The 24,780-nt window shown below is 46.1% G+C and overlaps 1 protein-coding gene across 4 annotated transcripts in view; it reads left to right on the forward strand.

Annotated features, from left to right (window-relative positions):
• LUC7L (LUC7 like) overlaps positions 1-24,711 on the forward strand; it is a 30,130-nt gene extending 5,419 nt beyond the window's left edge. For 2 of the 4 annotated variants that reach the window (XM_088833123.1, XM_055408992.2), the window contains 8 exons: positions 935-1,033; positions 11,831-11,941; positions 13,555-13,698; positions 17,019-17,195; positions 19,348-19,436; positions 23,152-23,181; positions 23,553-23,720; positions 24,339-24,711. In XM_088833123.1, the coding sequence (XP_088689249.1) occupies positions 938-1,033; positions 11,831-11,941; positions 13,555-13,698; positions 17,019-17,195; positions 19,348-19,436; positions 23,152-23,181; positions 23,553-23,720; positions 24,339-24,480 (957 nt within the window). In that variant the 5' untranslated portion in view covers positions 935-937 and the 3' untranslated portion in view covers positions 24,481-24,711. Of the gene's footprint in view, positions 1-934; positions 1,034-11,830; positions 11,942-13,554; positions 13,699-17,018; positions 17,196-19,347; positions 19,437-22,755; positions 22,863-23,151; positions 23,182-23,535; positions 23,725-24,338 lie in introns of those variants that run through there. The other 2 variants (XM_088833125.1, XM_088833124.1) reach the window with 2 other exon arrangements.
• The last annotated feature ends 69 nt before the right edge of the window (positions 24,712-24,780 follow it).

Raw genomic sequence — 24,780 nt, forward strand, 5'->3', positions numbered from 1 at the left:
GTGTCCAGCAGCTTGGGCTCCTGAGGCGTCTCCTCACCGGGCTGTTGGGGTTTGTTAATTGGCACTTTCTGACTTGTTAACCTGACCCTCAGCATCCAAACGTCCCTGTAGCTGTTGAGATGACCACAGACAGGAGTGGAGGAGGTCCCTGTACAGGGTCCTTTACTTAGGACTTAGGTAAGAAATGCTTGCTGCTGTCTAATTGTTCTGTCTGTGCTCACAGTGTGCGGTAGCACATCAGGCTGGCCTTACTGGTAACACAAATAATTTGTTTTGGTGAAAGAACCTTTTGTCTTTCAAGTGGGGCAAGTGAGTGGTCTAATCTGTGTCCCCAGGTGTGTGTCCAGAGTCCTTTACCAGGTTAGGAGAATGGATTCATTGGCTTTGAGTCAGCCAGTTGTGCTTTATTTCCTTTGGTATGCAAAGAGCTAGTTAACGTCAGGTGTTAGGTTACATGGTAGCCCCCCAAAACCTGATTTCTGTCTGTTCTCTCCTCTTCTTGTCTCTGTGATTTAGACTTCAGTGGTCAGGATTACAAGAAGGAATGCATGGAAACTTGTTGCTGTCAGTGATACTCTTGTTTCCTGGCCTTCTTGCCACCCCTTCCCCCATGCTGCTCTTTACTGAATAGACATTTCTAATGTCACTTATGAAATAATATTAATGGTGAAAGCTAAGTAATGAAAAATAGTCTAGTAATCTCTGGTTCCATAGGAGATACAGATCATTACACTGAAATGCACCTTTTCTGAGTGTCATGTAATCATGGTAGAAAAAGAAAAATAAGACTTCTTGGCCACATTGTTTCTTAATTTTCTTATCATAGTCAACATTCAGAAAAACATTGTTGATTTTGATGACAGTTATCACCAAGTCATGTGCTTCCTACAAATGGTTAGATGTTTGTGGGTAAATTTTTGTTTCTCTTTCACAGCGCATGGACTTAGGAGAATGTACCAAAATCCACGACTTGGCCCTCCGAGCAGATTATGAGATTGCAAGTAAAGAAAGGGACCTCTTTTTTGAGTTGGATGTAAGTTTTATTTGATGTTAATTGTTCCTTACTGTGAAGAGCCAAATACTGCACTAACAAGAATAATGTAATGTGTGTAAGTTATGACGAAAAATGATGAAACAGATGTTATTCCACCACTCTCTGGCTGGAAGCTAGGATGTGGCCAGAACCGTTCTGTGTCTGTGTGTCTACCATCCCAACTCTTCTACATTTTGTACTGTATTGTTTTCTTTAAACTGTTTCTTATTATATATTTTATGATTTCTTGAACATTATGTTTATTCTTGCTTTTGAGCTTACAAAAATGGGTTTATAGTGTAGGTAATCTTAGTAACTTTGTTTTTCCTTCAGTGCTATGTTCCTTTACGTAATTTTTTGGGTATGGTTTGTTTTCATTGCTGCATTTCATAGTTCCCTGAACTATCCATTCTATATTCATAGACAGTTGGGTTGATTCTAGTGGGTTTTTTGTTTTTGTCTTTTTTATTAATAGCGTTATAAATGTTCTTGAATATTTTGATGTACATGTACAACAGTTAACCTAGGGTATATTTTTAAGAGAAGATTTGTTTACTGGTAGGAGCTGCACATGTTTATTCTTGCAAGATAGTTCTTTTTCTTTTTCCTCCCTAATTTTTGGTAAAGTGTATCAGTTTACCCATTTAATAATAGTGAACATACCCTTACCAACGCTTGGTATTATCAGGCCATTAAATCTTTTGCAATTTAGTCGTTATAAACTAGTATTTCATAACTTTTGTCGTTTTTCCCTCCCAAAGGAACCTTTTTTAGATTCTTTCCCCTAATTCATCCATCTCCCCTCCATGAATGTTGTTGTTGGTTGTTCCCTCCATGAAATTTTGATAACACAGTTACCCAGCATATCAGTTTACGTACTGTGATCCTTTTTCAGCTCACAAATCATTGTACTATCTAAGATTTTCTTCACTCTTTAAGACCAGTTCTCATTCCTGTCCCCATTGGGAATGCATGATTTGGTCACTTTATTTTGTTAATTTATTTTAGGCTATGCTGTGCAGCTTGTGGGATCTTAGATCACCTTCCAGGGATTGAACAAGGACTCCTGCAGTGGAGGCGTGAAGTCCTAACCACTGGACCATAGGGATTCTGATAGAGCCACTCTGTTTTAGTTTTTTTCTTTTCCCGAGTCTTCCATTCCTAGAGTAAGCAGAGGTCAGTGAGGGGTTTGATGCCGTTCAGGTTCCTGAGTGAAGACTGGGGAGGCACTGAGCTTGGTGGGAGGAAGTCAGAGGAAAGGAAAATCAAGGAAAGGCATCCCCCCCCTTCCCCCGTAGACATTTTAGAGGATGTATTATAGCTGGAGTAAATTATACTTGCTGCTGCTGCTAAGTCACTTCAGTCGTGTCTGACTCTGTGTGACCCCATAGACGGAAGCCCACCAACAGTAATAATAAAATGTGGTTAAAATTACCATTTCTTTTTCAAGTGCATCAGTGTTGATACCAGGTTTCAGAAACACAGGAACAAAGATGTATGGGTTAAATTTTCACTTTGAGTTATGTAGCTTTTTGTATCACAAATGTTAGGATATCTGCTGAATTAGAATGTCCGTGTACTTTTTAAATGGCCTGATGATTCAGTATTTAAGAACAGAGTAATAGAAGAAATTGAGAATACAGAAAGACTGAAACATATGGTAGTTTAGTATTTTTATGCGGGGCATGTGTTCAGCCACTGTGGAGATGAGTTTTTTTAATGAACAGTATTAGAAACTGTGGGTTACCCAGTTAGCGAAAAACCGGGTTGGATCCCCCAAAAGAGAATTTTGTTTTGCCATCTTAACATGTTATAAAGCCTAAGAAGCTGTAAAGATGGATACATGTTTTCTGTATAAAAACTTAAAATATTAGCGTATCAGGAATTCCCATATATAAAATAATAATTCAGCTGAGACACTATCTGCAGCATATGAAGGGCAGGTACGTTTCATGATAAAGCTCATCATGAGGAAAGGACTGTAGCAACAGTTGAATAGAAAACGGTCAGAGGACACAGGACACTTTTATTTTTTTATTTTATTTTTATTGGAGGCTAATTATTTTAAAATATTATATTGGTTGGTTTTGCCATACATTGACATGAATCCGCCCTGGGTGTGCATGAGTTCCCCCTCCCGTACAGGACACTTTTAGTGGGCATCTAATCCTGTGACGGGTATTCACGCTCACTCAGACTGAGGAGTTGGAGAGCTAAGGAATTCTGATCCACCTCTTGGATGACTAGCCCCCCGAGGACGGGAAGCACCTGGTGGCAGTGCTAGCTCTGAGAGCGTGCCTGATGATACACTTGCTTATGAACGACGGTAAATCTGCTTCAGAACACTCCTGCAGCATTGCAGCCTGCAGCCCCCATCAGTGAGGGCTTGGGTCTCTACAATGGGATGATGTGCAGCTGTGGAAAGAGGGTTGAGGTAGTGAAATTATGTCTGAGATAAAGTGGGAAAACTGGTATGATATGATGACTTCCGTAGTGTGATTTTTAAAAAGAAAGGGTGTTTACTGTTGTTGACATGCTTAGTTTTACAGAGTAGTTTTAGAAGAAACCACGAGACTTTGAACACTTTTGTCTTAGTTGGAGGGCTAGAGTAGGTCAAAAGACATTTTTGTACTGTGAAGATTTACCATTTAGAGGAATACTTTTTCCAGTTTAAAAGGTGACCAGCCCTCCCCCCAGCTCCTTAAAAATCATATTTGAGGGAATTCCCTGATGGTCCTGTGGTTAGGACTTCCTCCTCTCACTGCCAAGGGTTGAAGTTCAATCCTAGGTCTGGAAACTAAGATCCCACAAGCTGTAACTAAAATAAAATATATATATTAAATAATAGGCATGTTCTCTGTTTTAGAAAAAGTCATATTTTACCTTATAGATGGTTCATGTTGAAATGTTTGCCAGCTAGTGCTGAACAAGAGGAGGTCTTCCTGTTCCGACGAGTGGGGGGTGACTTGGAGCAGCTGTGCTTGTGGGAGGGCAGTCAGCGAGTAGCTGTCAGCATGTTAAATTCGTGTATACACTCGTTCCAGGATCCTGCTGCTGGGACTGTATCTTACTGGTATGTGTTAATGAGTCCACAGAAAAGGTGCTCATTCCAACTTTTTTTAAAGTGAAAAGAGAAGGATATAATGGGACTGTTAATGGCAAGCCACTCCAGTACAATTGCCTAGAAAATCCCATGGATGGAGGAGCCTGGTAGGCTGCAGTCCGTGGGGTCGCTAAGCGTCGGACACGACTGAGCAACTTCACTTTCACACATTGGAGAAGGAAATGGCAACCCACTCCAGTGTTCTTGCCTGGAGAATCCCAGGGATGGGGGAGCCTTGTGGGCTTCCATCTGTGGGGTCACACAGAGTCGGACATGACTGAAGTGACTTAGCAGCAGCAGCTTACATTAGTTATCACCCTTTCATACAGTGAATGGTGCTTTGTGGAGCTCTGGGTGTTAGGAAGATTTTGCCAAAACTTTATTTATTTATTAATATTTTTATTTAAATAAATTAAAATGAATAATTATTTTTGTTATTTATTTGCCATGTTTTAAAAAATATGCCATTATTTTTTATTTTATTTATTCTAATTGGAGGCTAATTAATTTACATTATTGTATTGGTTTTGCCAGACATTGACATGAATCTGCCCCGGGTATACATGTGTTCCCATCTTGAACCCCCCTCCCACCTCCCTCCCCATCCCATCCCTCTGGTTCATCCCAGTGCACCAGCCCCGAGCATCCTGTATCATACATCGAACGTGGACTGGCGATTCATTTCACATATGATAATATACATGTTTCAATGCCATATTTTTTAAAATAATGACTTAAAGGTAGAATTCACAAGCCATAAAATTTATCCTGCCTTGAATTTTTAATACATATCGGTAGTGTTTGGATGTGCATGGGTTACTTTCATACACTAAATGTGGCCTGGCTTTGAAATAACAGGCTAAAATAATTTATTTCCTTAGTTACGCAGAATAAACTTAGAAGGAAAAAATAAAAGTCTTTTTCCAGAATATAGGTTTGTTAAGAGAACTTGATGGAATAACTTTTTCAATCTTCTTGATAGGTAAGACAGCTGTTAGAGATTCCAGGTGAAAAGTCTGCCCTTTCCACATGACTCCTATCCAGTGCCTCTCCAGAGGTCACTTTATCTTTTGAAGATAGGCTCTTCAGGGTGAGCACATGTATATAGCAAAAGCTAGTTGTGATGTTTCTTGTCAAATTGCAATCTTAATTAAACCAGAACACCTCAGAAGCGCTTTGGCCAGATGGTGTCAGTGAGCTGACTCTTGAGCTTGCTGACCTGTTGCTGCCCGCTGAGGAGCTGCTGTTGATGTGAGGCTCCAAGCCTGCCATGTGGACATGTGGATGGTTCAGGTCCCAAGCGTGGAACCAGCAGCTCCTGTATTGTGTTGAAGTTGGTTTCTGGAGGGAGTACAGTGTAGTCATCACTACTGGAAGACAGACACAGGTTTTGTTTTCACAAATTGTGAACCATCACTAATCCATGATTTTTCTTAGTAACTTATGTTTGTGTATCTTACCAAGTGTTTTGGTAGAATCTCTTCACTGTTGACAGTAAATCTGTGAGGTGGGTCTAAAATTTACCTCCAGATTCTCTGAAAGTACAGTAAGATTGGTGCTGTTTGCCAGAAGTCATGAAAACATCATCATGTGACCCTGGGAGAGTTATTTCGTTGAGTGGATCAGTCAGGGGTATTTAGGAGTTGTTTTTATCCAGGTTGTATTAGAGACAGCGGTTTTATAACAGGTTATTCTAGTCATACCAACATGAAAGCTTTTGCATGTTAGATACCGTTCATCTATTCTTTCAGAAAAGAGAAACTTCTAAAACTTGAGTTTTTAGTGGATTTATTAACAAGTGGATGCATTAATTTAAAAGAAAATTATGCTTTTCTAGAAAGCAACATCATTATTAGTTTTTTATTTCTTTTTTTTTTTTAGTTCACTACGCTGGGCCTTAGTTGCAGCATGCGGCATCTTTAGTCATGGCAAGCAGGAGCTCTTAGTTGTGGCATGCGGGATCTAGCTCCCTAACCAGGAATCAAACCTGGGCCCCTACTCTGGGAGTGTGGCGTCTCAGCCCCTGGATCACCAGGGAAGTTCCAGTCTGTTTTGTTTCTGAATTAGTTGCTCAGCTTAGGTAACATTTGACTTTCAGTATAAAAATCTTTTATAAGAGCTCATCAACTCTTTATACAACTTAAAAATATTTATAAACTTTTAATCTCCTCTAAGCAGTTTGTAAGAAATGGCCCTAGAGTATCTGTGTATGGGTGTTTATTGCATTGTTCTGAATTAGTGAAAGGAGAAAAAAATGCAAATACATACTTACCGTGGAATGGATATAGTTGTTTTAAAATAGTGAAATGCTGCACAGCTGTAGATCATAGAAAATGTGTGCATTGATGTAAAAAATGAAAAAGCTTTAAAAACTATCCTAGATGGAGTAAAAATTGTGTACTTGTATATGCGTTTTAATAGTTTTTTAAAGCTATTTACCAAGCTCAAATGATTATTTCTTAGGGAGAAAGAAAGAATTATGCTTTTTATAAGTCATGTGAAGTTATTAGGTCCAATTGAATTGCTAATGTAGTGTGCAGAAATGAAAGTTTAAAGGTACTTCTACTTTATAACTTATTTCTACAAATCTTCTGTCTTAAAGTTCAGTGGACCCTTAAACAACACAGACTTGAACTGTGAGGGTACACTCAGAGATTTTTTTTCAGTAAATGCATACTGCACAGCTACAGGATCCATTGCTACCACCCACCCCACCGCCCATTGTTCAAGGGCCAGCTGCGGTTGAAAGCACAGGCTAACAGTGGCACACAAAGTAGTGTTGTCGTAGCGTCGTCTTTAAGGTTGAAAAATTGGATGCAACAGAAAATGCTTTAGTGATGAATGAACAGATTATAAGGTACTCAAATGGTAGACTGTGCCCTTGAAACTAATGTTTATGAGACCTGACTGTTCAGTGACTTAAAATTCCTTAGGAAGTCCTGAGCAAGAAAGGGATTAGTGTGTGTATTGGAACTCACTGTGTGCTCTCACTGGAAGTGTGTGGCCAAATAGAATTCCTCAGATTGTCAGGGAAAACCCAGAAAGCCTCCTCCCTGTGCCCCTCCCACTCCCTGGAGGCAGTCCCCTACCACAGCTTCAAGGGAAAAGGAGCAACAGCTTGCTGTTCAAGTGCTACAGGCAACCTTGGATGGCCAGTTGCTTTTTGTTTTGTTTTACCTTGGAGGATCTCAGACAGCAGGAGGTGTAACGGCTGGCTTAATGGATCTCTGTGTACCCATCACTCAGCCTCAGGAATGAACAGCTCATAGCCAACTGACTTCTCACAAATCTCAGACTTCACACATCCTGTCATCTGTAAATACTTCAGTGTTGCCATTGACTTGTGAAGTTATTTCTACTCTGCATACAAAAATTTGGTATTATAGTTGTTTGGGACAGAATGTACTTACTACCATGTTTTTCTTTTTTAATTGAAGTACAGTTGATTTATAGTGTTGCGTTAGTGTCTGGTGCACAGGCAAGTGATTGAGTTACACGTATATATACATTCTTTTTCAGATTCTTTTCCAGTATAGTATATTACAAAATACAAAGTATATTTTCCAGTGCTGTACAGTAGGTCCTTATTTGTATATTTTGTATATAGTAGTTTGTATGTTATTAGCATGTTTTTTAAAATGTGTTGAGAAAAAATTTAAACATGCAAATGTAAGCAGAATAATATAGTGACCATCTCTGGGTTTCGTCTCCCGGTTTTCAGTGATTGTTGATGTGAAGACTTGTTTCATCTTTATTTTGTCTTTCCATCCTGGATTATTTTACAGTAGTTCCTAGAGGTGGAATTTCATCTGTAAGTACTGCAAATATATCTAGAAGATAATTTTATTTAAAATATTTTTTATTAAAAGGATAATTTCTTAACCTTATCTAACAGTCTTCAAATTTCCCAGATTGTCTCAGAAAGGATTTTTTTTTTACAATCTTTTGTTTGATACCAAAATAAGATCTACACGCTAGGATGCTTCGTAAGTCTTTTTACATCTGTTTGAAGAAATTAATGTTTCTCATATCCTGGATTTTGCTGATTGTATCCTTATGATGCAGTCTTTTTAACACATTTTCCCTTATATTTGAAATTTTCTGTAAGCTGGGAGTTAGATCTGGATGCGCGATGGTCAGAATCAGGTTCTTGTTTGACAGAGTTGTGCAGAGGTGGAGCTGGGCAGTGGCTGGCGCGTCACCTTGGCGGTGCAACGTCAGTGGACTGGAGTGGCGTGGGCAGCCTGGCTGCTGGTTGCATAGGCGCCCGTCAAACTGGGGCCGCGTGAGTCCAGCAGCAGTGAGGCTTATTGCCTAGATCAGTTACGTCACAGTTGCTGCTTGTCACTAATTGTAAAACACGTAAGGTGTTCACATGGTTCAGAGTTTGAGATAACGAAAGGTATGTTGTGAAGCCTGTCTCCTGCTCTGCTCTTCGGCCCCCTGATTGGCCCCAGAGGTAGCCAGGTGTTGAGTTTCTTCCCTTCCCTTTGGAACCTGAGGGGTGTGTATCTTACTTTTCTTAAAACACAAGTACAGCAGCAGCAGCAGCAGTAGTCTCCTGGACACATGCTCTGTCTGCCTGCTCTTCCCTCATCTTGATTTATTTTCACGGTATATCTCAGATTATTCCGTCATACAGTTAACTCCACCCTTTTTGTAGTGACATAGTTATTGCAGAGGATGGGTGTCTGTTTCTTGGGACCAGCCCCGTTGATGGCCACAGTGCTGTAGTGCACATCAGCACATCATGAGTGTGTCTAGGAAAGATCCCTAGAGGCGGTACTGTCCGCCCAGAAAGGTTGTGCTTTCTCGTTTTGGTGGCTAGTGCCACCATGCTCTCCAGAGGGTGAGTGCTGTCCCCAGCGGCGCTTGGGAGTTCCCATTTTCACTTCTTCACTAACAGAACGAGTTACCAAACGTCCAGTTTTTGCCAGTCAGAGAGGTCTAAGAAGGTATTTCTTTGTGGGCCTGACAGGGTTGTCATAAAGGTGTTTCTTTGTGTAGGTATACCCTGCCTAGACCCTCAACTTGAGCTGGTGGCTGGCACCTCCACCCAAAACGTGGGTTACCTGGGTGAAATTACCTCACCATTGTCTCTTTCTAGTCCAGCACAGCCTTGGCCTGACCACCCCAGGACCTGGCCTTAGTTTCTTGAGAGAGTTACACCAGGAGTTCCTTAGGAAAGGGAGTAGGTCATCTGTGTAAATGCATCTCAAGTATCTCAACTTGGATGCGGACACATGGAACACCGTTAACTCACATTAACTTACTGTGCGGAAAGGCTACAGGGCAGCACATTTCTTCACTGTTCACGTGTGGAAAATGTAAACATTTTTCTCTATTCAGTGAAAATATAGTTCACCTTTTCCCCACATTGATATCCTTTGAGATGTAACAGGTTTCTAGAGCAACACACCATCTCACCTAAAGGGACCACTGCTCTCTGTCTTACAGGTGTGTAGTGTGGCAGTCACACTTCCTCTTAGGTCCGGGGTTAGAGTCCCTGTACGACCCTGGGCAAGTTACTCTGCCCTTCTCTAGTTTCTGTTTACTGGGCTGGTGAGTACTGCCTCAGCTGTGAGGGCCAAGTGTAGGGGCTGGAGTCAGATCGCAGGGGTCCTTGCCTCCTGACGCTGTCCCTCAGGACTTTGGAGCCTGTGCTTCCTTTCCTTCACCTGGGAAGTTGGTGCCTGGAGAGCCCTGGATGGCTGTCCCGAGGCACCTGTTTGCACTGACTGTTCTGCTGGTAGCACGGGCTCCTCTCAGGCTCGCCGATGCTGCTGGGCAGGAGGGTCAGGGAAAGCACCTCACAGTCTTGGGGGGACAGGGGGCAGCCTTAGCAGCAGTGAGACCTGTGTACCCCCATGAGCTCAACCGCCCGAGCAGTATGAGGTTCCTCACGCCACTCCTGAATTACAGAGTAGAGGTGCATGACTTCCTAGTAAGTGGTAGGTTGTCAGTAGCACTTAATTTGTAGGTTTGAATACCTTCTTTCTAAATTTTATTTTCATATTTAAACTTACTCTTTGATTTAGGAAGCAAAATGAAATTAGCACATTGAAGAGGAGGAGGAGCAGCAGAACAGAGCCATCTTTCAAAGAACATTCAGTTGAGATGTCTCTGCATTCTGCCTGTTCTGTGCTGTGACATTTACCATTTTATTGTTAGCTGACCAGACGTTGAGTCCATAGTCAGCTTATATTCTGCATAAGGTGCAGTGGTTCTTTGCTTGGTAAAGGCACTGGCAGAATTGCCCACTCGACCCCTGATGAGCGGAGTCCTGGTTCCGTGTCAGGTGTGAGGTTGCTCTCTGGGGAGGCAGTAGAGGAACTCTGTACCCAGGTCTCAGCACCTGTGTGCGGGCGGCCCTGGGGCCTCTTGAGCTGGTCCATCAGGAGCCCTTGTTCCCAAGAGCATGGGCGGTGCCTGACTTGCACTTTGATCCTGTCAAGTCCCCACCTTGTCAGCAGAGCTGGTCAGCTGGACATCCTTCCAGGAAATGCAGTGCATGCGTGCCAACGAATGCAAGTCACTGGCTTTCCTGATGGTTTGATTTGAGCAGAGTGAAATGTTCGTTGAGAATATTTGAGGACCAATAACAGGAAGGAGGTCTTCAGCTCCAGGAGTGTGGAGTCGGGGAGTTTGCCTTGGTGGACTGCAGGTGTAGCACTATCACAGAGCCTCTTCCCTATCTTGACCAACGCCCAAGTGTGCTTTCCTTTGAAAAACGGGGACCCCACTGTCACACTGATCCCTGCTGGGGGGCTCTCCAGACCACAACTGGAGGCAGGGACATAGGTCATCACTTCCTGGTCCCTTGGCCTGACTTTCATCTGCCTTATTACCATTTGCACCCAGAGCTTTTCTCGCTCTGCTCACCCTGTCTAATCCCGTCACCCGCTCCCGACGTCACTTGCTGTCTGTAACAAGCCCCTGCATCAGCAGCGTGGGACCTGCTGCCCAGTACCGGTCCTAGCCTGGAGGTTGGAAAAGGGATGTCCTGTTTGTATGTTTATGAACTTATGTTGGGGCCTTGACTAGTTACAGCAAGTTAACTGCTTCGCCTATATGACTACTTATTGATTAGTATTTTATTGTTTCCCACCAACTCTTTTCAGAGTGTCTTTTCCTTTATCTCTTTGGGTAAGTAGTAACCAGTTTTCCCACTACTTTAGATGGTAGGCCATAACTGAACGTGTTCACCGCTCAAGTAACATTTGTTCTATTGTTTTGTTTTGAGGTGGAAGGGGGAACTCTACCCTCAGAACATGAGGGAATAATATTTACGTGGCTCACAAAGACCAGTGAGTACATCTGCACCCCCCTCCTCACCACTGGAGGGCCTCTGACATAGTAACACAGCGTAGCCTCTCCTGTCCCTCAGAACAGTTAGTTATGCCAGGTGTTTCAACTTCCTTTAGATTTTCTTGAAATTGTTGAGGGATGGGGGTTCTTTGGCACATTTGGAGATAAATGAGATGAGAAGACCGTACTTGTGAACGGCCGTTTGGTTTAATAAAGCCCTTGATTGAATGTGATTGTGGACATGTTAGCAGTAGTGTAGCTTCAGATCTTCCCACTGAACCGACAGGCTTTAGGAACCAACCCAGGACTGCATTTCCTATTGATCACGTGAGCTCTGAGGTTGCAGGCATGTCACTGACCGGAGCCCTCTGCCTCTCCTGAGCTAGGCAATGGATCACTTGGAGTCCTTCATCGCTGAGTGTGATCGGAGAACGGAGCTTGCCAAGAAACGGCTGGCAGAAACGCAGGAGGAGATCAGTGCAGAAGTTTCTGCGAAGGTATGTGGGGAAGGAGGCCTCCCCAGGTCGTCGGTATAAAAGCAGGGCTGGGACCTGTCAGTGCCAAATGTGCATTTTGGGGTGGATAGTGGGTGTCCACTGCCCTGGCTGTTTGAGGTGAGGAGGGAAGCCGTCACTAAGCTCGTAGCCTGTCACTGCACTGTGCGTATGTTGTTACTATTAACATCCCTCCGCAGAACAGGAAATGGGATAGTTAGCAGGGAAATGGTTAAATTCTGGTGTGTCCCTGTCACAGAAGAAAAATGTAGACCTGGTGAAATCGGCATGTACATCAGGACGGGGGAGCCTGGTGGGCTGCCATCTATGGGGTCGCACAGAGTCAGACACGACTGAAGCGACCCAGCAGCAGCAGCAGCCCCTCTTCAGTGGAGTTCTCGTCAGTGTTTTTTTCTCCTTTCAGTTTTATAAAAGGATTTCTTAGGAGATAGACAGTTTTTAACTAGCCCAGTGGTGCTGTTTGTTTCTAAAAGAAACTCCCAGTAATTAGTCATTCTGCTGGAAGGGTAAGTAACGTATGTATTTTAGGCTCACACATTTTGTTACCCTCACCTGGAGACTGAGCTGCACTGGAAGGTATACAGAGTGACGGCCTGGAAGCTAGCCCCCAGGACAGGCCTTCCATCCTGTGGGAGTGACAGGCGTGTGTTGGTGCCTCTGCTGGGGTGCAGTGCAGCGGTCTTATGGGTTACGGTCTGACACTTAATGGTCAGCTCAGTGGTGGCAGTATGGGTATCGTAAGTAACTGTTAGAATTCACGTCATCAGTGGAGTTTCCAGCTGTTGGTGTATTCTCTGAAACAGCAGAAAGACAACAAGAGAAACACTCTTTGCATTAAAAAATCTTTTGTTTTTATTTTTTTAATTGGAGGATAATTGCTTTACAATGTTGTGTTGTGTTGGTTTTTGCCATACAACAGCACAAATAGTCATAACTACACATATGCGCGCGCACACACACACACACACACACCACCCCTTCAGCCTCCGTTCCACCTCTCAGTCTTTTGTTTTTAGATGTCTTTTTTTTTTTTTAGTTGTTTTTTGTTTTTAATTCGTCTCTAATAAGCAACACGATCTGCCCACCCCTGCATGGGAAGTGGGACCCAAGAGATGGGGCCTAGCACCCACTTTCAGAGTTGGAGGCAGAGGCCTGGGAGGCCTTGAGGCTCGGAACTCCCCACTGGGTGCGTGGAGGGCATAGCCCCCCACCCATGGTAGGTTAGGTTTCAGCTACTTGGCCACGGACCCTTGGGAGCAGTAGAGAGCATGTGGGCCCTGGGGCTCTTGTCCTGGGACAGTTAGCAGTTTGGAGGTGCCCCTGAGCAGTTAGAGATTAGGGGGGCTGATCCTTGGTCGTAGGGGTGGTTAGAGGCTGTGGGCTGTTAGAGACAGGCTGCCCAAGCCTCCGCTCCCAAGAATGTTAGAGATTTGCTGAGGTCAGGGGTGCTGGGACACTAGTTTTGGGAGGGAATCGTTAATACATTGAGGAAATGTTCTGAGCTCCCCAGAAAAGATCTGTAAGTCAGAGGAGGGCCACGGCTGGTTGGGGCTCAGTTTAGATGTCTTCTTACCTGGCTGTCTCTCTCTCTCCAGGCAGAAAAAGTACATGAATTGAATGAAGAAATAGGAAAGCTTCTTGCTAAAGCTGAGCAGCTGGGAGCTGAAGGAAATGTGGATGAATCACAGAAGATTCTCATGGAAGTGGAGAAAGTCCGTGCAAAGAAAAAAGAAGCTGAGGTTGGTGAGGAAAATGTCTCAGAGGGAAGACACGTGGTAACTTCGGAGAGCTGGCTGTCGGACCCAGACTGGCCTCGCCTCCATTTTCTTGAGCACGGGGAGGAGGTGGAAGTAGGCTGATAATGTCAGGGTGGTGCAGTTTCAAGTCAGCCCACCCTGGGGTTTGTGTGTTCGTGGCTCGCTTGAGCCCTGAGGCCTCAGACTGGCCACTTTGAGCTCTGAGCATCACTCCCGTGTGTAGAGTGCACCCTGAGCGTAGTTTGTCCGTGTTAGTAAGCACCTCCACTCTGTTAGTAAGCACCTCCGCTCTGTGTCCGTCTGCTTCCAGAAAGGGCCCGCATGCAAGCTGTTGAGCTGATGTGATGGGGCTGACTGGCTTTGCACTTGCTGTGAAGAGCGGCCTCGGGTTGTTAGTGACGCTGCGCCCTCAGGAGAGAGACCCGTGCAGGGCATGGGCAGCACCCAGGTGGTGTCCTTGAGCTGCCCCGCCAGGACTCTGCTGTGTGGTGCGGAAGCTGAGTCTGGACTCTCTCCTCTGTTGGGTTTTCTGCTTCTCAGATCCTCACCACCGGAGTGGAGGTGACCTGGATCGACTTCAAGAATGGTGGGAAGGTTAGAGTCAGGGATGGGAGTGTACCTTTACTCCTCCTGTGAGCCAGGCAGAATGCATGTGAGCACTGGCTAAGATTCACTCTGATGAAGACGGGCGCTCAAAAGAAATGGGGTCTTAGTTTAAGAGTGACTTGGGGTGCAGGGTGTGTCCAGGTAGATCAGGGTGATCCTGAAGGCCATTTGCTGAGACCCAGACAGAAGATTGTTTGGATGGTGGATGGAGACACGATGGCGGAGTGGGCAGCGTTCCAGCGCAGGGCTGGTTTTGGTTGTTGCTGGTCCCCTGGCTCCTTGTGGCACCTGAGATGAAGTGGAGCTCAGAGATGACAGCTGAACAGAAGAATCCTGCCGATGCCCATTGAGACAGTGACATGTGCCAGGGGAGTCCCAGGTCCTGCATCAGAATCCATACATAGGATCCAAATCTCTGTGTATTTAAAGGGAGAATTTGAGTATATGGAGTCAGGCTCCCTGGGTTGCTGACAGTACCCAGCAGAAAGGCCAGAGGGTCAGGAAGGAAGGAGCTCTGTAGCCTTTTAGTGAATCCTGAGGCCAAGCCTTCCCGCTTTGAGGAGCAGAGCAGACACCAGAAACCTGTGAGGTGGCTCCGAGACTTGAAATAATGTAGATGCAGGGTTCACTACTCGGATGTCTGCAGACAACCCCAAGAGCAGCAGGAATCAGATAAACACGGGGACTCTAGGTGCCTTGCTCTGACCACTGTCCCTTTCCTCATCACCTGAGTGCCCCCCTTACTTGAAACTAACAGACAAGACAGGGTGGCTTGGAGCGGGGAAGCCTCCTCTGTGCTGGTCTGGGTAGTGTCCGACCTGTCCTTAATGGAAGGCAAGACTGTTTGGTATCCTAAGAAGTGGAGCGGGAGGGGCACTGTGTCCTTTTTACCCAGTTTCCCGCAGTGGTTCTCTCTTTGTAACACAGCATCCCATCCCAGAACAGCTACTGAGTGGCCCCTGACCACCTGTCGGTCCCGCCTGCTGCCCTCACAGCACACCCACTTCTCTGACCACCATTCTGCCCTCCATTCTTAGCATTTGCTCATTTTAAAAATGTTGCATAATGGGTTCATACAGTATGTAACCCTTAGGGATTGGCTTTTTTTCACTCAGCGTAGAATTTATTTTGAAGGATATTAAAGGATGACATTCATAATTTCAAAACTACTGAAAGGTGTAGAATATTATCTCAGATAACTCTCACCCACCACGTTTAGTGTCTCTCGTTAAGTTGTTTGACTCTTTAGTAAAGAAGCCGCACTCTAATGGAAAGCTGAGCTCCCAGTGTTTCCTCCTCTGTCCCCAGAGGCGTTCATGTGCGTTCATTGCACACCTGGGCTCATAAACCGTGTGTGTTCCTGGGCAGGCGTGTAGGCGTCCCGAATCAGTGCTGCAGGTCCTCCCACTTGCATCGCCGGGCAGCGCTCTCCAGGCTGCTGTAGGCAGATGGGTTCAGTTTGTTCACTGCTGCAGGACTGCATTTTAGGGGCACATGGCTGTTTGTCCATGGGTGGCTTTCCAGGTCACTGATGGTTTCTCATCTCACGGCTGGTTCTGTGTGTCCAGCGATGTGCTCATGTAAGGGATGTTTCTGGTAACCCCGCCTTTACAGACAGGCCGCCCCCACAGTAACCATGCTGCACAGGTGCCAGCACTGGGGTATGGGAGGGCCCGGTGTTCTGTGTGTCCGTCAGTCTAGTGAGTGACATGATGTCTTATTTTAACCTGCATTTTTTAGGGAATGTTTTGAATGTGTGAATTAATGGAAGATTATTACATTGTTTTCTCTTTAAGGACAAATGTTGAAATGCATCCCTCAACCTAGATTTTGCAGGGGTGTGTTAATTTGAGCACAGGCAGCCATCACTGTGTCCTGGGTCATTTTCTTTTGTATTCGTGTGTTTTCCTTTGAGGCAGAGTGGCTCCCTCTGATGAGACTCAAACTGCACTGGCTGCTGGGCGGGGGAAGGGGGTGTGGGTGTGTGTGTGTGTGCTTTGTTCTGTTACCTTAGGTACACTTCCTCCTTTGAAGAGATGTCTGGTGTGTTTCTCCTTCCACATTTTAGGTTTCAGGGCTGCATTGGGCATTCCTGGACACCGGGACAGACTCTGGATGCTCTGTGTTTTGCCTGTCTGTCTGATGTGATTTGGGGCGCTGTAATCAGTTTGATCTTCACAGAACTCTCCGCCACGTCTGTTGTGATAAGGGGCGCTGTGAGGAGCCTGTAGTGGTCTTCACAGAGCTCTCCGCCATCGCAGGGACTCCCTTTCCCTGCTGGCCTTTAGCACACAGTCTCCCTTGTGTCTCAGTATTCTGAGTATCCCTCACTGCTCTTAAATCATGACCCTTAGTTCATTTCTTAAATAAACGGTTTAAATTGGATTTAAATTAAATAAATTTAATTTATTGAAATTAAATTACAATTTAATTACAAGTATCTGAAGCTTTGTAAGCGATGCAGATTTATGTATTTTGAAATCATATTTAGGGAATTTCCTGGTGGTTCAGTGGTTCGTACTTGGTACTTCACTGCCAGGGTCTGGGGTTCAGTCTCTAGTCCGTGAATTAAAGTCCCGCAAGCTGGGCAGCTAAAAATAAAAGTCACCTCCCTTCATGTACTTCCATTTTGGGGGTTGAGTGGACAGTGGCATTTGAGTTAACCTCACTTGGATCACTCTTTTCCTGCTCTCCAGGAAGAATACAGAAATTCCATGCCTGCGTCCAGTTTTCAGCAACAAAAGCTTCGTGTCTGTGAGGTCTGTTCAGCCTACCTTGGCCTCCATGACAATGACCGTCGTCTTGCAGACCACTTTGGGGGCAAGTTACACTTGGGATTCATTCAGATCCGTGAGAAGCTCGATCAGTTAAGGGTATGTTAATGTGCTGTGTTTCTGAAGAAGTCTGCAAAGTCGTGATTGTCTTCATATCTCTCTGCTTGTAGCAAGCCTTGTGTTCTTTTTTTTGTTGGTGGAGGTATCAGGCCTTGGTTTTATACTTTAGCTTTACCGTGAGCTACTCGGGTGTCATTGTTGTGTTCCCTGAGATCTCCGAATCCAGCAGGGCCTGGGATGTTTGTTTAGTCTACTACCCCTTGTTTACAGAGAACAATGGCAGAATTCATCCCAGGTACAGAGAACTTGTGCACCCCTCTGAAAACACTTCTCTTTGGAGGTTAGAGAGAGCCAGTAGCCTGTGGTTTTTCTCTTTGGGTGAAGGCAGACCTGTGGAGTGTGGTCAGGCTAGAAGCATGAGAAGGTGACGGGGAAGTTAAGTAACTTTGGGATAAGCTGAATTGTTTTCAGACTGATGAAGCCTCCCTAGCTGTGTACTAGGATGCTGGGAAATACGTAGGCCTTTCCTCCAGAAACCTGAAATCTGGAAGGACAGACATGTGACCCCTAACTGTAGGCCACCGTGACAGTCAAGAGTCAAGGCCTCAGGCCACATGTGGCCCCAGGAAGGGACAGTGGGTGGCGCCCTTACGCCCAGGGAGGGTCCCTGGAGGTGGTGTGCACTCAGACTGGAGAGGGAGCTGGTTGGCAGCCTCACCACTGGTCTTGAGCATCTCCTGTGCTTCCAGTGGAATTCTGAAAAGTAATACTTTCTGTCACACGGTTTTAAGGTGGAAATTTTTTTGTTTTCTGTGTAGCTAATTAGTATAAATAACAATTTGGTGGTAGCTACCATCTTCATAAAAAATCTAGTCCGTATATTCCTATTTTCCTTTAAATTGTCATTCCATTCCATAACATCCCAGAATTTTGCCCTGATGTTTCTTATACCTGAAAGTCTTTTTTTTACATCAGCATACATTGAAACTTCTTTCCCTGAAATGTTTAGAACTTAAGTATTCACTGATCTAAAAGTCATATTTTGTCATTGTGGTTATGAGCAGTATATAGTTGATAGAACAGTACAGCCAAGTTGCAGATTTCAATAAATATCTATTACACTATCAGCAGAAAAGGCTACTTGGAAGTGCACCTCTTAACCGTGAGGAGGGTGGGAGCTCTGTGCCCAGTTTGGAGAGGGCTTCACTCAGTGGTCCCGGCGGTGTGCGCACCTGCAGGTCCTGCACCTAGATGGACGCGGCGGAGGGAGGCAGGGAAGAATGAGGACTTCCCCGTGGGGGGAACCTAATGTTTCAGGGAGTAGGGGGGATTTGGGAAGGAGCTGATGCTAGACCCCAGGATGGTTCTTGGGCAGGGTGTGTGTGGAGGCTGAGGTGCTGAGACAGCGTCCTTGTGTCCTGCTCCCAGTGTTGGATGTATGACGTCAGAGGGCAGAGCTAGAGGAGCTGCACAGGAGAACCTGGGCCCAGGTGCTTCGCGGTCACACACAAGACACACATACACAGACCCCCAGCCGTGCCCTTTTTTCCTAGGGGCCTGGCTTTTGTCAGCACTGAGGTTCTAGGTCATGCTGCACGCCTTCTTGGACCTTGTCTTGTGGCTCTGGATACCTCCCCCTCCCCGGGGGGAGGCACGGAGGCCTTCTCCTCAGCAGCATGAGATGGCATGAAGGGCTCCGAGTGGGTTTTGGGGTGCTCCAGTGGCAGGGTCTCCAGGCCGTCGCCTGTGCCCTCCCTCCCTCCGTGTCCCCACAGCCCATCCCCAGGACAGGCAGCAACGAGGCTGGTAGCTTGGCTCCCCGCAGCAAGATGTGCTTGATCAAATACAAATGTTCTTCCTCACATAAACTTTGTGGGGTCTTCTTTGGGTACAAACTTTAACTTTCTTGATTGATTTGAAGTCATAGGATAAACTTTCTGTAACTTAGAAGTACACCGCCTGTTAGAATTAGTAGTTTGTCCCTGAGATAATAAAACAGTTTTTATTCCATATATTTTCTGTTGTTTAAGAGGTTTTGTTAATAAAAAGAATTTGTGTTCCTGTTCCCTGAATTTCCCTTAGGTTCTTAAATCGCCAGTACTGAGGTCATGTAAAGGTGCTTTGTTCAGCAGTGTTCACACCCTAGTGTGTATGTGCCTATCTCATCTTCCCAGTTTTCCATTTTATTTAGAAAACCGTGGCTGAGAAGCAGGAGAAGAGAAACCAGGATCGTCTGAGGAGGCGAGAGGAGAGAGAACGGGAGGAGCGGCTGAGCAGGAGGTGAGCCCGAGGACACCCCACCTATCCTGAGGACAGCCCCCATTCCGAGGACACTCCATGTACCTGGCAGCCTTGCTGTTGCTCGTGACACTTGAGGTCTGCCAGGTACCTGGTGGTCATGAAAAGAAGCAAAAAGATCCGCCCCCCAGAGCAGGATCCACCAGGGATTGGCTCGCGTGGGCCAAGGGCTGAGGGTGGTCGGGTGGGAGCAAGGAGAACGTGAGTGGCTGGGAGGGTCCAGGCCCAGGGAGGGGCAGGGACCAGCTGTGTGCTCTGGGGGCAGAGCTGATAGCATCTGCTAGTGGACGGTGTGAGCTGTGCAGAGCAGGAGTGGAGCTGGCCTGGAGTGGCCGCCGTCAGTGACAGAGGAGGGGAGCCTGGGAGCGGAGTTTTGGGAGAGGAGGTGGTTCTGGCCGTGTTAAGGCTGGGATGCCTGAGAGCAGCCAGGTGGGGCGGGGAAGGTCTGGTCAGAGTTCAGGGTGGTGTCTGAAGCCCAAAGTAGCCAGGCTCTGTACTGGGCATACAGATGCCTGGAGGGATTCCTTTGTGAATAACTTGCTGACTTTTTTGTTTTTCATTATTTTAATTATGTAACATGTTGATTATAAAGAGACTGGAACAGTATAAAGATATTAAGCACAGACATGAGGGTCTTTTCACACAGGTGACCGCCGTCGCAGGCTGGGCTCTGTGCACAGGTACTTGGGCCCTCCCGCAGCTGGTATGCTCTTGAGGCTGCACAGTGCCATTCTGTGATGTTGTCATCACCTGTCTTTCTGTTCTCCCGCCTTTGCCCACCCTCGTTTTCCTACCTCTAGCAACCACCAGTCTGTTCTCTGTAAGTTTGGTTCTTTTCTATTCCACAAATAACTGAACTCATAGAACATTTATCTTTTCCTGTTTGACTTATTTTACTTAATGAACTGCTCTCAGGGTCCATCTGTGTTGTTGCAAATGGCAGAATTCCTTCTTTTTTTCGTGACTGAAGAACATCCCACTGTATATAAACAACTACGTCATCTTTATCAGTCCATCTATCAATGGACACTTAGATTTTCCTGTGTCTGAGCTATTGTAAATAATGCTGCAGTGACCACGGAGTTGTATCTTCAAAATAGTGATTTAATTTCCATCAAGTGAATATCCAGAATTGGAATTGGTGGATCATACTATAGTTCTGTTTCAATTTTTGAGATGTCTCTACCCTGTGTTTCATAATGGCTGCAGCAGTTTGCGTTCCCACCCGCAGTGCTGTCTTTTCTCCACATCCTCACCAGCACCTGTGTTCCTTATCATTTGGTGACAGCACTCCAGCAGATGTGAGGTGACCACCCATCATGGTTTGATTTGTATTTCCCTGATGAATAATTTGGAGCAATTTTTCATGTGTCTGTTGGCCTTTGTATGTCGTCTTTGGCAAAATGTTTGTTCAGGTACTCTGCCCATTTTTTAATCATTTTTTTCTCCTTTCATTTAGAGTTGTTTGAGTTCTTTTCATATTTTGGATATTTGCCTCTTGTCAGTTACTTGATTTGTAGATATTTTCTCCCATTCAGTTGCTTTTTCATTTCGCTGATGGTTACCTTTATTGTGCAAAAGCTTTTTAGTCTGATGTAGTCCCACTTGTTGACTTTTGCTTTTGTTAACTTTGATGTTTAATTTTAACTTTTGGTGACTTACTATAAAGCTGTTTTTGAATGAGTGCTAGTGTGATCATCCTTGTATGTATTTGAGTATATATAATGTTCCTTAGAATTCCTGGGAGAGGGGAATTTAATATATAAATACTGGTAGGTGTTAAGGAAATTACTTTCCTGGAAGTTTTATCAATCACCCTCCAGCCACATGGTGTGTGAGCAGCATATTTTGTCACTTCCTCCTTCACAGGTTGAAAATTGCTGCTTATAACAGGGTGTGAGAAGTGCATTCTTGTTGTCAAGTGTATTTCTTTTTTTTTTTTTTTTAATATTTCTTTTGCTTCATCGGATCTTAATTGAGGCACGTAGTGAACAAGTCCGTGGGATCGCTAAGGTTGGACACGACTGAGCAACTTCACTTTCACTTTCCACTTTCACACATTGGAGAAGGAAATGGCAACCCACTCCAGTGTTCTTGCCTGGAGAATCCCAGGGACGGGGGAGCCTGGCGGGCTTCCGTCTATGGGGTCACACAGAGTCGGACACGACTGAAGTGACTTAGCAGCAGCAGCAGCAGCAGCAGTGAACAACAGACTGGTTCCAAATAGGAAAAGGAGTACGTCAAGGCTGTATATTGTCACCCTGCTTATTTAACTTATATGCAGAGTACATCATGAGGAACGCTGGGCTGGAAGAAGCACAAGCTGGAATGAAGATTTCCAGGAGAAATATCAATAACCTCAGATATGCAGATGATACCACCCTTACGGCAGAAAGTGAGAAGAACTAAAGCGTCTCTTGAAAGTGAAAGAGGAGAGTGAAAAAGTTGGCTTAAGGCTCAACATTCAAAAAACTAAGATCATGGCATCCGGGCCCATCACTTCATGGCAAATAGATGGGGAAACAGTGGAAACAGTGGCTGACTTTATTTTTCTGGGCTCCAAAATCACTGCAGATGGTGATTGCAGCCATGAAATTAAAAGACGCTTACTTCTTGGAAGGAAAGTTATGACCAACCTAGACAGCATATTAAAAAGCAGAGACATTACTTTGCCAACAAAGGTCTGTCTCGTCAAGGCTATGGTTTTTCCAGTAGTCATGTATGGATGTGAGAGTTGGACTATAAAGAAAGCTGAGCGTCAAAGAATTGATGCTTTTGAACTGTGGTGTTGGAGAAGACTCTTGAGAATCCCTTGGACTGCGAGGAGATCCAACCAGTCCATTCTAAAGGAGATCAATCCTGGGTGTTCATTGGAAGGACTGATGTTGAAGCTGAAACTCCCAATACTTTGGCCACCTGATGCGAAGAGCTGACTCATTTGAAAAGACCCTGATGCCGGGGAAGATTGAGGGCAGGAGGAGAAGGGGGCGACAGAAGATGAGGTGGTTGGATGGCATCAACGGCTCGATGGACATGGGTTTGGGTGGATTCCGGGAGTTGGTGATGGACAGGGAGGCCTGGCGTGCTGCGGTTCATGGGGTCGCAAAGAGTCGGACACGACTGAGTGACTGAACTGAATTGAACTGAGGGTCTTCCTCTTATCATGTGGAATCTTTCCTTAGGGCACACGGGCTCCAGAGCGCGTAGACTCAGTAGTTGTGGCACGCGGTCCTACTTTCCCCATGGCATGTGGGATCTTAGTTCCCTGACCAGGGATTGAACTCATGTCTCCTGCATTGCGGGGTGGATTCTCAGCCGCTGGACCACCAGGGAAGGTCCCTCAAGTGCATTTCTTATATTGCTGGTTGTTTACTGTTTCCCGGGAGCTCCTGCAGCACTCCGAGGAAAGTGAGCCTGGGTTTGGAGCTTGGGTGTCCTGCCCAGCCCTGCACCATGACTGTGTAGCTGGGTTGGTGTCCGCTGTGAAGTTTGCAGAACCACTGGTTCAACTTAGTGCAGCATGGACCCCTGGGTGCTGGTCTCTTCTCCTTCCAGCAGGTTGGGGGCCCGGGGCGGGCCTCATAGCAGGTCCTGTGGGAAGTTGACCCTCTTCACCATGTGGACATGGGGCACCTCCCCTCAGCTGTAAGGAATTGGGCTGTTTTGGGGAAATTGCTCATCATTTTTTCCATTTTAGGTCTGGATCAAGAACAAGAGATCGCAGGAGGTAGGTTTTCCATTGATACATTCTCAGTAAGATGTCCTCTTCCACATGCTTTTTTCTTAATATTTAACCTTTATAAGTTGGCATTTGTTATTTGGGGTCAGGGCTGGTCACGAAGGGCACAGAGCATGGGTTAGAAGGAGAGTCCTGGTTGGGATTGGTTGGGGCTCAGTGCAGCGTGTGGGGGGCATCCACTGTCAGTGTGAGGGATGATCAGAAATTTCCTGGCATGTTTCAGGAAGCATCGGTGGGGAGGGTCTGGCCAGTTATTTGACCAGGGAGCCATTAGAGGGAGGGTTGTGAATCCAGGTTACAAGTCTGGGAGGAGAGAGCAGAGACAGCAGTAAAAGGCGTCAGCACAGCCTCTGTTGCAGGTCACGCTCCCGGGATCGACGTCGGAGGCGGTCGAGGTCGACTTCCAGAGAGCGGAGGAAGTCGTCCCGCTCCCGGTCCCGAGACAGACACCGGCGCCACCGAAGCCGCTCCCGGAGCCACAGCCGTGGCCATCGCCGGGCATCCAGGGACCGGAGCTCAAAATACAAGTAACTACTCTGCTCCTTCAGTATCTGCAGCAGGAATGAGCCCTGCTCTCTGTGCCAGGGCTTGGGGTCTGTCACCCAGGGACTGAGCGTTGAGGCCTTGAGGGTCCTGATGGGGCCCAGGGCTCTGGAGTCCACCTGCTGGGTGCTCAGCAGGTGGCTTCAGGGCCGGACAGTTGAGAGCTGCAGAGGTGTTACATGTAGGCGAGGGCATGCTTGGGTTACACATGCACTGCCACCTTGGTACACTCAGCCCTAATAGGCTGCTCACGTCGATTGTGGTGATTTAAAAGAAAACCACACTACTAATGATCATGTTCGGATACGACCACCGTTTGCTTTGGTGATACTTTTTCTCCATTGTTTTTTTCATAATGGATCGACTCATGCTCTGTTTTCCTTTGCACTGTTTACATTTTAGTGAAAGCTGTTCCTGTTACTAGAACCCTCTGGAGATGCCTTTGTGTTGGCTGCCCAGCCCTCCCTGAGTGGTGCCTGCTGGGCCCTCCCAGCTGTGTGGGTCTTCCCTTCCCTCGCACGGAGGGTCCACAGCGTCAGTGCCTGGGGAGCATCCACGAGGGAGGGCCAGCCCTCGATGAGCCTCTGGTTCCCTTTTCCCAGGTTCTCCCGAGAGCGGACTTCAAGGGAGGAGTCCTGGGAGCGCGGGCGGAGTGAGCGGGGGGCCACCGACTGGAGGCTTGAGAGTGCCAACGGGAAGGCCGCATCACGGAGGTCGGAGGAGAAGGAGGCCGGCGAGATCTGAGCCCACGCCCAGGCGCTGTAAATAGTCCGATCCACGTTTGACACGGCCTCACGTTACCCTTTCTATTTGCTGAATACAGCTCATCTTTTGTAGTTTAACATTTCTATTGTTTTGGAGCTAGCTGTGAGTTTCTAGAGGTGTACATAGTTGCTCCTGTGTTCTGGGTTATGTCGCGTGGGAATAAACAACCTGACAGACTGCCTCCTGGCAGTCGCGGTGTGTTCTCTGCTGTCCTGGCTGCACTGGACTTGCCGTGCCTTCCACAGGGTGGGGTGCACGCCTGGGTCACCTGCATGTAGC

The sequence above is a fragment of the Moschus berezovskii genome, chromosome 27, assembly GCF_049115385.1.
Source record: "Moschus berezovskii isolate FMDL1 chromosome 27, NW_MosBer_1.0, whole genome shotgun sequence".
NCBI lineage: Eukaryota > Metazoa > Chordata > Mammalia > Artiodactyla > Moschidae > Moschus > Moschus berezovskii.